The 13372-nt window shown below is 44.5% G+C and overlaps 1 protein-coding gene across 1 annotated transcript in view; it reads right to left on the reverse strand.

The window, feature by feature from the left end:
* Window positions 1–13372, reverse strand: part of GASK1A (golgi associated kinase 1A) — a 52426-nt gene that overhangs the window by 13252 nt on the left and 25802 nt on the right. Inside the window, exon 2 of the mRNA XM_020799470.3 lies at window positions 4035–5474. Within this exon, the coding sequence (XP_020655129.3) occupies window positions 4035–5474 (1440 nt within the window). The remainder of the gene's footprint in view (window positions 1–4034; window positions 5475–13372) is intronic.

Consider the following 13372-nt stretch of genomic DNA (forward strand, 5'->3'; position numbering starts at 1 on the left):
GCAGCAAGCCTCCCAGAAGCACTAATAGGTTTATAAATAATGTGCATTTATTTCACTGGAAGCAAAGGCACACAAACAACCCATAGTCCTTATTCTCAAGCCTAGTTGTGGTGCCAAGAGGCAGGCAGGCAGGCAGGCGGTCTGTCTGTCTGTCTGTCTGTCTGTCTGTCTGTCTGTCTGTCTGTCTGTCTGTCTGTCTGTCTGTCTTTCTTTCTTTCTTTCTTTCTTTCTTTCTTTCTTTCTTTCTTTCTTTCTTTCTTTCTTTCTTTCTTTCTTTCGTATACTGCCCCATTAGTGGAAAAGCATTACTCTGGGTGGTTTACAATTAACTAAAACAATAAATGAAAATAAAAACAACAAAACAACAATCAACACATCAAGTAGCAGAAATATAAAATGAGATACGGCACAAGCCTATAACCATATAGAGCAGCAAGGAACAGGTCATGGAGGACTGCCAAGAAAGGCCTCTCTGTAAAGCAGTGTTTTCCATGCTCTTTTGAAGGAGAGGAGGGGAGGGACCAGGTGCAGCTCCAACGGCACTTGGTTCCATAGTGTTGGAGCCACTGCAAAGAAGACCCTACTTCTAATATAGGATTTCTTGGCCTCCCTTGGAGGATCATAGCCTGGCAGTACCTGGTGGGTGACCTTAGGAAAAAGCGTTCCTACAGATATTGTGGTCCCAAACCACTTTCCAAAGCATACATGGCTTTCAGTTAAAATGAGGGACATGCTAATGCAACAAGATTCAAATTTGGAATTTGGATTAAGAACTACAGCCCTCCAGATCTGGGATTTGAAATTTTAAAAATGTGGAATTTGGAGAGTCAAAATATACAGTCAATATAAATACTAAAAAGTAATTATTTTCCCCTTTTTAAAAAAGGCAAAATATTTTTAAAGGATTTCCGTGTATCCTCTGACACATTCCCAGTGACTTTCTTTACTACCCACTGCTGCATATCATGGAACATAGACTAGCATTGCCCTCCCTCTACTGCTGCTTAATATCTACTGCCTACTGATTAATTTGTGCGTGAAAGAGGGTTGCTAGAATGTACTCCTCCTTCCAGAATAAGGTAGACCTATAGTGGAGCAGGTCTTTCAGCTTTCACTTACCACATCAGGCCAGAAAAAAGTTCTATTCTCCTATGGAATCACCCATCTAACTAGACCAATGGCTCCCAACTTGGAATCACAGATGTTGTTTGACTCCAGTTCCTAGAAGCCCTTTGCCAACAAAGCTAGTGGTGAAGGCTTCTGGGAATAGCAGTCCAAGAACGTCTGCAAACCCAATGTTGGGAACCACTCACCTATTGTCTCCTTTTATGCTCTTCATCATGCCAACCAAGCCCTGGAACACTGGGATCACTTGGCTAAGGATGGCTGTCTACCCAGCTAAGGGCCTATGTTACATTCTAAGTTTCAAAGGACATAGACAACTTGATCCATAATGCTTGACTCTTTTCTGCCCAGAGGAGAAGCTTCATCAAGGAAAGTCTCCAGTGCCAAATCACGGAGTGCCCTTTCCTGTTCCAGCACTCTTTCAAGCAGGGAGAAAGTTGAGTTCCATAAAGTTGCCACCTCCTGGATTAGGTAGTGTAGTGGCAATCTCAATTTTTGTTGCTTCTGCTGTGACAACATACTGCTGCAGACACTGAAAGTCTCCCCTAAGTGACAAGTGATTCTGGCATTTTTTATGTTTGCAGAAGGCCTTTTCCTGCAATCCTCCAAGCTTCTCCAGGGTAGCCTGGAACTTATTCTGGAGATGTGGGTTGCTGCTCCCCACGCCTTGCTATTTGCCCATTTGCCTCCCTTTTCCCCTGAGCTGGTGGCTCAACCTTTACCCTCTGATGACTCTTACCCTTCACAATGAGAAAGCCACTTGCCCCCACAAAACCCGCTTCATTTGCCTGCAACAATGCCCTGTGCTGAGTCTTCAGACAGCTGAGCAGACTACTATTGGAGAGATAGACAAAATCCTGCCCACACTTGAGCTGTGCATGCATTCAGCCATGCAGCCATCTGTTTCACACTATTGAAAATGCCTCCAGATTATTGACTTCTTGCAAGCTCCAGTTTTTGACTGCATGGTCCTAGCAGGGATTTCTAATCACTACTAGTTCCAGCAATTGGTGGGTCAAGTGCAGCAGGTGGGGCAAGTGTGATTTCAGAGTCACATGCTTCTAAAATAGTGCCTACCTGAGTTCCTTCAGTCTCTCCCTCCCCCACCATGACATGTGTATATACTTGAAGGGGAGTTCTCACCAACTATAATGTTGCTTTGTACAGGAGAGATTTGCTGGGAAGGGGGGGTGGGCATAAACTCTGCCTTGAATATGATGAAACTGCATGGTATGGATATGGAAGGCAATATCTGGTGCTCTTCATAAATCTCTTTCCCAAGTGCAAAAGCAGCAACTCTGCTGTTTCCCAAGCTGACAGTGAGTGCTGATGCTGTCCTTCTCTGGCACATTGGCTCTTTGTGAGAAAAGTGCCCTTTTCACCATCTTTTTTGGCCCATTGCCTTGGTTGGATTGCACAAAGACATTACAGGAACAAGTCTGAGATTCACACGTATCTGCCCTACATTACACCAGACGTTTCTCTGCCACCTCTTTGGCAGAAACACACACAAAGACACACACACATAGTGTCGTCTGCTGTTCTTTCATAATATCAGCTGAACAAGGCAGAGGGGTGACAGATTTTGTTTGGGGAGGCTCATAATAGCAGTTATAGGCTATCTTTTTCCTTTCTCTGTCCCTCTCCCTTCAGTTGAAGCTGCTGCAGTGGGTGCTGGCAGCATTCCTGCAGCCTTTCCGAAGTGCCTACTTCTTCTACCACTCCCTTGTTTCATACTGCCTGCAGACTCTTCCCAAAGAAGAACAGTATCAGATTCTGCTACAGCAGAACACAAACAATAGGACTCCAAATATTAGGAACTATTACTACAGATATTTGGAACTATAAATTTGGACTTGAATATATTTGGAATTATCCAAATATGGCATTAATCTGCGTACTCTATATATTTCCGAATCCTAATGCACATCCGTAGTTTTTAAAAGTGAAAAAAAAATTGTTTTAATGCCTTCCCCAATGGCATATTTGTGGCAGAGAGAAGTCTGGGAAAGCTGCACAATGGATTTTGTTTCAAAAGAAATGCAATATTTCACTTGTTACTCATAAGTAATGAAAAATGAATTGTGTTTTTCATTTTAAAAGTAACCTGAATTTAGAAACACATTATGATTTTTAATCACTTCAACTGGCTGCCATTTGATTCCTCTTTTCATCTTTCTTTTTTCTCTTTCAAAGCCTGCTAATCTAACAGTGGCAGTCAGCCAATTAAACTAGAAAAAAAGAGGGGAGGAAGTTTTACGGCAGCTCTGCTCTAACTGTGCCTCTTATAAATCTGGAAAGCCAGAGCAGAGCTACCTGAAGAAGCTGGAAACAAGGCTGAAGAGAAAATGTCCTCTTGTCTCTTTGCCAATTCCTTATTGATGTTTTTCTCCTTGATCACCTGGATGGTCTAGCACTAGAACAGCAAGCCTTTAAGAGTAAAAAAGAAAGAAAGAAATGGAACAGGAAGGGAAGAGGGTACAAGCAGACCCAGACACCAGGTGTGGGGAGGACAATGTCATACAAGTTTATATAGGAATATTATTTGGAGTCATTTTTATGAAGTGAATCATTAAACTATGTTAATGCATTAAACTGCAATAGTGTCACATTGCTAATTACTCACCAGTCAGGTCATTGTGTGTATAAATGGAGGTTGAATCTATAAAGCCTGTGGCACCATGTATAGATACAGCCCAAATAGTTATAAAATACAGTAGTTCATATTGTTGAAAACTTTTAGGCATGCTTCTGTATCTTAATTTGAGCTTAGTAAGACATCCTTTGTACTCACCAAGAGTCACATTTTTGTCATAAATTGCACAATTCTATGTTTTATTGTGGCTCAGCTGCTGCCCTATTAGGAAATGACAGAGAAAAAAACCCCACTGCTCTACCACCAGGTCTACCTGTAGGAGAAAATCAAAAAGTGCGAGTTTGGCCCATTCTGAATGGAGGATAGTCAAACAAGGAGCTTTCCCAAGAGGTGTTCCAGAATCTTCCATGCCACACCGTTGCTTCAATAACTCCTGATACTGTTGCCATCCTAGAGCAAAGGAGTTCTGGTCATTATTTGAATCATTCAGATGTTGAATATCAGGTGCCCACCACACAATGGGCCGAATGGCACCATTGGTGTATTTGTAGGGTAGCAGGTGGCTGCTGAATTTCCTAGCCACCACAGGTAGACTACGATACAGCCCCAGCACCCTATCCAAATGGAAAGCCAGAACCTCATAGAGATCAGTGGGCCTTTTGATTAAACCACACAGCCCCTCCAAGCAGAGACTTTGGGAGTCATAGGAATGGACACCCTGCTTGGAGGAAAGAGCAACTCTGAGTATCTGCCCATGAGCAGGGATTCTGTCCTTATCTACCACTGCACTGTTGGCCAGAAACTTCATCTTCTGTATATCATCCAGAGTAAACCATGGAGGGTTCACCTCACCAAACTTCTGTCGACCGTCCAGTTTTCCAGGATGGCCACTGTCTTTCAGCTCTCTGCACCATCCTGAGTTCTGCAGCCCCTCTGCATTCCTGGCCCCCAAGTGAGTTCTCTGTGGATCCTGAGAATGAAGGTTCTCCTTCTGTCTCCAAGTGCCTGTTCTCCTCCAGAAGGACTGCTTGTCCACCATAATAGCTTTGATTGAGGCTTGGCGTTCTATGCCCGCTACCTGCAGATCTGGTTTACGTTGCTCTTGTGGCACAGTAAGCTGGTTTGTAAAAGTGTTTCGAAGAAATAAAAGAGTGTCAAGCTTCCTATCTTGTAAAAGAGGAGAGAAGGGGACCAAGTGCCTCTGTGGTTTCCCATCTACCCCTCTCTCAGGTGGGTGCCAGGAAAGGCTCAGGACTTTCCCAGTATTCTTTTGAGTAAAAGCATGAAATCTCTTTTTCTTTTTGTAATTAATCCTGGAAAGATAGTCTTTGTGCTGGAATCTTCCACTGCGTTCAACACTTCCTCGTGCAATGTTGAGTTTTCTCATCTCTCCATTGGACTTTCTCCTACCTTGTAAGTCCCTGAGATGCTGCTCACCTGGGCTACTTTGCTTGATCTCTTGCCTGCAGGCAGGACCAGGGCTTGGGGTGACTTGACTCTTCTGAGGGTTGATACTTCTTCTGTAGTTGACATGCCATGCCTGCCGGGCAATGGAATTTGTCCAGATATGCTGAAAATGGACAGTTTTCCCATGTGAGTCATCCCTTGGCAGAAAATGGAAACTGGACTCCATGCTTTCACTCAGGGATGCTGGAGAGAAGCTAGTGAGAGCGATGGCAGATAAGGTGAGCAAGAGGCAGCATCCAGCTAGAGGGGATCTGTTCAGTCTCATTCTATGCCATGTTCTCTGGGCCTGGGGAACCAGAAAAAGGAGATTTCGTTTACCAGAGATGCCATTCACATACAGAAACAAGAAATAAATGCTACGAATCCCTTGTACGTCAGCATAAGCTGAACTGGATAATATGAATCTGCTCCACTTCAAGTAGTAGGGAACAAGAATGCCTCTTTCCATCTGGCAAGTTTATCCTACTAGTGACACCACAAATCTCTGTAGACATAATATTTGAAGGTAGGTGTGTGTGAAGTCCATTCAAGGCCTAACTCATATGACAATCCAGTGATGCTACAGGTGACATAGCTACATCATGTGGGCAGAGAGGAAAGTTATACTTTCACTCCCCATCAACCATAACTTATTCCAGTCCTATGACTGTAGCGTTCAGCCCTGCCCTCACCTGTCCGTCACAGCTGAGCAGTGGAAAAGGAGCCAATGAGTGAACAGAAGGTGGTGCTAAAGGGGGAGGGGCTGGGATATAAAGGGGTGTGTGTATGGAGTATGAGAGTGAGTTTTTGTGTGAGATGTGAGTCTGAGAGTCAGTGAGCCAGGAAGTCAGTGAGAGTAGGGTTCTGTGTGTCAGTGAGTTCAGTGAGTGAGAGAGATTGATTAGTACAAAGGATGTCTTACAAACAGTAATACCTGGTGGCATCAACTAAGGAAGAAGAGTGAGCACCTCCTGGAGGCCTGAGATAGAGGCTTCAGCGCGCTCGCTACATAAACTGGTGTCCAGCGTATGGGATACGCACTTGATCCAGTAATGCCTTGGAGTAGAAAGGTGCCCAGAGCAGGAAAAGATCTTTAGTCAGGGAATCTGAGTGGAAGAGTGGGTCACTTCCTAGGGCTTTTTCAAGGGGAAAAGGCCTAGTGGGAAGGCTCTGAAACTCAGATTGGGGGGCTAAGATAGGGACAGGCTCCGTGGAAACCATTTCTGGAATGAGTTTACCCCAAGCAGAATCTGTGACCTGTTGGCTAGTTTGTCCTGAGCTCAAAGGATAGAGTTCTGAGGGGACAAAGTGAAGACCAAGGGCAGATAAGCTGAGGGGGCTCAAGTCAGCTAAAACTGGGAAAGGTTGAAGCTGTTATTTAGGGTTATTTGGTGCCTGAGGCAGGGAGAGAAACTCTATCTTTGGTGAAAGGCCTGGCTGGAAGACAGGGGCCTAGACACAGTAGCTTACCAGTGGATGAGTGCTGGGGAAGCAACTTTATAACACAAGACTCTCACTGAAGGAAAAAGTATACTTTTTAAATTTGGGGCTTGAAAATTGAATAAGAAGCCTGAGTAAAGAAACATGCCTTCCACAAGAGGAAAGAAAGCTGAAAAAGTGTCTATTGAGATGGCAGTTGGTTCAGATAAAGAAAATGGGGAATCTGAGGAAGAAATTACCTCAGATCAAGAAATGGAGACCTCAAGGGACTATATAGATTCAGAAAGTGGAAATTGGAGCAAGCTCGAGCACACGAATTCAGGTTGAAACAAATGGAGCTAGAAATGAAGGCCAAAGCTGAGGAGAGACAGCAGAATTTAGAACTAGAAAAGGAGAGAATGGCATTTGAAATTAGGAGGCTAGAGCTGGCAGCTCAAGCTAATAACAACAACAACAACGATGGCCGGTCTAATTCTGAGGAGAGACATCTGTCCAAGGCCGACCTTAAAAGATTCCCAGTATTTAGAAAGGAGGATGACCCTGAATCATTTATGATTATGTTTGAGCGAGCATGTGAGGATTTTGATGTAAGGGGATCTGAACACATGATGGTGATGAGGTCTCAAATTAGTGGAGGCCTAGCGGATATTTATGCAGAGATGCCAGTGGAATTAATAAAAGATTTTGGTGAGTATAAAAAGTTAGTTTTTGCTCGATATGGCATCAATGCTGAGCATTTGAGACAGAAGTTCAGGGCTCTGACAAAGAAACCTGAAGAGTCTTACTCTCAGTTAGAGGCAAACTTGACCAGATATCTGGACAAATGGCTCCAACAGGAGGGAGTTGAGACAGTACAGGATATTAAAAACATCATTGGACTTGAGCAGTTTTATTCACTCCTACCTGGAGAACTGAGGTATCTAGTAAGGGACAAGAAACCCAGAAATCTGCAAGAGGCAGGACAGGCCACTAATTTTATTTCCCATATTAGAAAACCAAGCTTTTCTGAGGGAAAAGTTGTGAGGAAAGCTTGGGAGGACACAAATAAAAATCCCAGAGGGCAGTTTAAGAACCAACAGAGGTTGGGGGCCATTTTGTAGGCAAGCCCTCAGATCATAACCAGATCAGAAACCAGAATTTGGAAGGAAAAGGAGTTAAGAGCTCTGGTAATGATCAAATGAACTTTAGAACTTGCTTTCGTTGTGGGGAAAAGGGCCACATTTCAACTCAGTGTGGTAAAAACAGAGAAGTTGGGACACAAAAGGCAAATTTGCCTAAGCCTAAAGCTGTATACTGTTTACAGCAAGACCAAGTTAACACTCAGAGGGAGGAGTTGGGCGCCATGGCAACCCAGGCTGAGCTACCTACACAAGCTGAGAACGGAGAACCAGATCTTCCTGTGGCAGAAATTTAGCATTGTTACCTGATTAAAACAAACCAAGAGCTGTTTAAAACTTCTGGTGACAGTATTTATGTTAATAACAATAAATATATGGCTCTGAAGGACTCATGCTCTCAAGTAACCTTATGTCATCCTGATATTGTCCCTCAGGAATACATTTTGAAAGGGGAAAACATGACTGTTAAAGGGATTGGAGAAGCAGCTGTTATTCTGCCAGTCACTGAAATACCCATCAGATATCAAGGGTGGGAAGGAAAATGGAGGGCTGGTGTAATTGTGCAATTGCCAGCGGCGGTTTTGATTGGGATTGACCTCTCTGAGCATGTGAAGAGTTTTAGTACTGACTCATTCCCAAAAGGAAAATGAAAGGACAGCTGAGGAAAAATATGAAATTCCTGTGGAGATAATGACAGACAATAGTGGCCCAGCTGAATTAATATAGCTTAGCAATCCCCAAAACAATACATTTACTCAGGAACAAAAGGCAGATTCCATGCTGGAACGCTGCTTTGAGAACATTACTGAAGAACCATTAACCCCTGAAAGACCTGAAAGGTTCCTTATAGAGAAGGACCATACAGGGAGTTCTTAGTGAATTCCAGGAAGGGAGGGGAAAATCTTCAGAAGCAGTTAGTGGTTCCTTTAAAATATCGTCAGAAAATGATAGAAAGGGGACACTCAGACGTGTTTTCTGCTCATTTAGGCATTAACAAAACTAAACAAAGAATATCACAGAATTTTTACTGGCTTGAGATGGGGAAGCAAATAAAAGATTTCTGTCAAAGGTGTGATGTGTGTCAAAGGCAGGGGAATAGCAACGATAAGACTAAAGCAAAGCTATGCCCTTTACCAATTATTCCTACCCCGTTCCAACGCATTGGTCTGAATATTATAAGACCATTGCCCAGACCCACCCAAAGGGGGAACCGATTTATTTTAACCATTATTGATTACACCACACGGTACCCTGAGGCCATTCCTCTGAGGAATATTGAGACTCATACTGTGGCTGATGCCTTGCCTAGTTATATGAGCCGTATGGGGTTCGCGTCTGAAATAGTTACTGACTTAGGATCATCTTTTACATCAAAGCTCATGCAAAGATTGTAGCAACTGTGTGGAATTAAACATGTGACTTGTGAAGCAGACAATGAAAAACATGACTTACCATATTGGGAAGGGAGGGGGAAAGCAAAATATAACCCTGAAGAAGTCAGAGTTAGTCCTTTACTTTCCCCTGAGCAACAAAACGAAGTGAGGGCCTTGGTAATGAAATACCAACAGGTCTTCTCCAGCAAACCAGGGTTAGCCAAGGGAGTGGTGCACAAGATTGATACAGGGGATGCACCCCCACAAGCAGTCACTCCTTATAGAGTTACTGGGCCATATGTCAATAAGGCGCGCAAGGAGCTGGACAAAATGCTGAAGGAAAACATCATTGTTCCTTCATCCAGTCCATGGGCTGCTCCTATAGTGTTGGTAGACAAGCCGGATGGCAGCATTCAAGTTTGTGTGGACTATAGGAAGCTGAACCATGTAACCAAGCCGGATGCATATCCGATGCCCAGATTAGACAACCTAATAGAGACCATAGGGGGATGTCAATACATATCCTGCCTAGATCTAACGAAAGGGTTTTGGCAAGTGAGAATAGACCCCAAAGATCAGGATAAGACAGCCTTCTGTAGCCCTTTTGGTTTATATGAGTTCCACGTCCTGAGTTTTGGATTGAGAAACTCACCAGCAACATTTCAGAGACTCATGGACAAAACCCTGCAAGGGCTTAGCGACTTCACAGTGGCTTACATTGATGATATAGGGATCCTTAGTCATTGCTGGAAAGATCACCTGTATCACCTGGAGAGAGTGCTGCAGAGAGTGAAAGCAGCTGGGCTAACAGTGAAAGCTAGCAAATGCCAGCTGGGTAGCCCCGAACTGAAATATTTAGGCCATATAGTAGGGGGAGGTAGAATCAAACCCCTAGAAGCCAAAATTGAAGCTATTAGCAACTGGCCTAGACCCAACACCAAGAAAAAGATCAGATCTTTTCTAGGGTTAGTTGACTATTACAGACGGTTTATACCCAGATTTAGTGAAATAGCCGCCCCTTTATCTGACTTAACACGCAAGAAGAGTGCAGATAGTATCCAGTGGACCAGCAGCTGCGAGGAGGCTTTCGCGAAGCTGAAGGAGGCCTTGATGACCAATCTAGTCTTAAGAGCTCCAGATTTCCAGCGCGAGTTCACCATCTTCACCGATGCATCCAACACCGGGTTAGGAGCCGTGCTGAGCCAGAAGGACGACAGTGGAGAACTTCATCCCGTGGCGTACCTGAGCAGAAAGCTGCAGGTGGGCGAAAGACATCTTTCTACCATTGAAAAAGAATGTCTTGCAATAGTGTACGCTCTTCAGAAACTCAAGCCATATATATGGGGGAGACATTTTGTCCTGTGTACTGACCATTCCCCATTATTATGGTTAAGGACCATAAAAGCCAACAACAGCAAACTGATGAGATGGTCCTTGATTCTTCAGGACTTTGATTTCGAGGTACGCGTAATTAAAGGGACTCAAAATGGTGCTGCAGATGCCCTCTCAAGAAGGCCTGAAGACTAAATAAGAAACAAAAGGACTCTAGTATAATGGTGAAAGCAATAAAATGTCCATGTACACATTGTTAATGTTATATGCTGTGTATTCAAAAGAAATTATATGTAAGTATTTTGAGTGTTATGGTATGTTATTAAGTATGCACCTGTATAGACAATTGAAGTGTTGAGGTACGTAATGGAACTGGTAACTGGATTGCAAAGTTAATGTATAGCATGCAGGTAAGATGTTGAATTATTGTATATGTTCAAATGTGGCAAGTTTGAGTGTAATGTTGTGTATATCCTCAAGCACATACAACTTGCAATTGAGTCTGTTTCCCACCCACCCCATAGTAACAAGGGGCAGGACTAGGAAAATTGCACTCTTCCCTCTCTACATACACTGTCCATGGGATCTGTCCCCAATTCACCCTGCTATAAACTACGTATGTATCCGTCGAGACTTTGAAAGTATTCTGCTACACCTTCTTAAAAGATAGGACAGAAAAGCTGTTAGAGCAGGGGTCTCAAACTCAATTTACCTGGGGGCCGCTGGAGGCAGAGTCTGGGTGAGGATGGGCCGCATCAGATTTTCCGCCAAGCGGAGCAAGAGCCCAAGGAAGCCGCCCAGGAGTTTCCTTAACCCGACTGAGGTTCCAAGGAGGAGGAGGAAGCACCGCTGGGTGCTGAATCGGCCGCTGGCCAGGCTGGTGCTGGGGGTGCCAAGAGAGCCAGAGAGGCGCTTCCCTGGAAGAGGTGACGGTGGCGGCAGCTGCTGTTGGCGACGCTGTTGGAGACGCTCTTCGAGGACGGGCTGGGAGCGAGCTCCACTCTCAGACATCGCTCGGTGGCGGCTCGGGTGCCCGGGGAAAAGGGCCGACAGTGCACCTCGCTTGCCGGCTCTCCCCCAAGACAGTGCCTCTTGCACCCTCCATCCGGAACTGCAGCCTGCCAGCTGGCAGACAGGCTGGCTGGCTGGCAGGCTGCAGTTCTGGGTGGAGGGTGCAAGAGGCGCTGTCTTGGGAGAGAACCGGTGAGCGAGACGAGGCTTTTTTTGACTCTTGACAGCAGAGGACGCGTGGGCACTTCAGGGGGGGCAGGCAAGGCGGGGCCCACAAACTATCATCTGGCAGGCCGCAAATGGCCCCCGGGCCACATGTTTGAGACCCCTGTGTTAGAGCAAAGGTGGGAGATATGTGCTCCTTCCCATGTTACTGGATTACAAGTCCCATCAACCCTAGCCAGCAAGGTTCTGCTATATGTGGCCAACAGAAGCTGTAGTCTAATACATCCTAAGGACACCAAGTTGCAAAAGGCTGGATGAACACCTTCACATGCAGTTGCATCCACTTAAGAGAGTTTATTTTATTCAGCAGGAAGTTAAGCAAAAGTTTTCTCTCTGCAAAGGCAATTCTCACAGGACCTAACTGCGGTTAGAAACTCCATTATTAGTGCAGAAACCCAGAACCAAGTAACGATTAATTAAATCAAGCATCACCCATGTAAACCTAGAGGTAACCTCTATTTATTTCTGTTTATGTCTGATTGCAAGGCATCAATTAGTAAAACCCACCAAATTTTAATAAGAAGTCTTCAACCCAATACTTTCAGCTTTTCATTAAGAAAAGCAAGCCATCTGGCCTTGACACATTGCCATCGAAATTGTGGCTCTAAAAGATTATTGATGCTTGATTATTTTCCCTATCCTCTGACTTTCTCTATGCTTATATGTCAAAAGCAATGCAGAAAGGTGAAAGCCTCATTATCACCTCTAGAAAAAAGAAAAGCCATGTGGTCCTTCTGCAGAACCCAAAATCATTATCACCTCCTTCACTTTACAGTGCAAGGAAATTAGGGGTCATTGACACCAGTACTCCTGTTCTCAAAATATGTTCTGGCACAGTTTCTATCCCCACCCACCTTCCCACTGACTATTTTTCTGTTTCTTACAGCCATAATCATGTAAAAAAAGCAATGTTTTAGGCTGAAGAAAAATTCTGCCCTCCATTCTCCCACAGAGGTTGTTAAAAATTCTGTATCTCTGTGTCACTGTATCCTTTATAGCAATATTCTGTATAGCAGTGCAAATCGGGGGTGTAGCAGTGCAAAGTACACTGCTTTAAGAATAGTTCAGGGGTCAAAGAGGCTATATGATCTAAGCATGTAGGAATACTAAAAGGGCCAACCAGCATTTGGCCTCCAGCTTTTTTAATCACGAAAGTGTGATAAATAAGCACAAACTACAGATGGGCACAAACCTCTGGTTTAGTGGTCCATGGGAGTTTATTTATTGGCCAGACAGGTGTTTGGCACTTCAAAGCCCCGCCTCCTCCAGCAAGCACCTACCTGGAAGGCAGTGGCTTGGCTTCCCTGCCCCACCTCCTTCAGGCACTGCCTTGTGGTGATCGCCCGCTGGAGGCGGGGCTTTGAACCACTGAACACCTGTTCAGCCAATAAACAAATTGGCACAAAATGCACAACCAGTGGCTTGTGCCCATCTCTAGCACAAACATACAACTTCCTTGGTCTTATCATATGTAGAAAGGAACCGGCAGACCCCTCTCTTTGTAACATGCTCAGGATGTGTTCTGGGAAGATAACTGAAACTGGGAGATTTCTATGCTGGGAACTTCACACCAAAATGTGATCAAAGCAAAGCAAAGCAAAGTGTGCTGCTTATATACCACCCCATAGCACTTCAAGCACTCTCTGGGCGGTTTAAAAGTGAATGATGCAGGCTACTTGCCCCTCCCCCCAGTGAGCTGGGTACTC

Source organism: Pogona vitticeps, chromosome 6 (genome assembly GCF_051106095.1).
Source record: "Pogona vitticeps strain Pit_001003342236 chromosome 6, PviZW2.1, whole genome shotgun sequence".
Taxonomy (NCBI): Eukaryota; Metazoa; Chordata; class Lepidosauria; order Squamata; family Agamidae; genus Pogona; species Pogona vitticeps.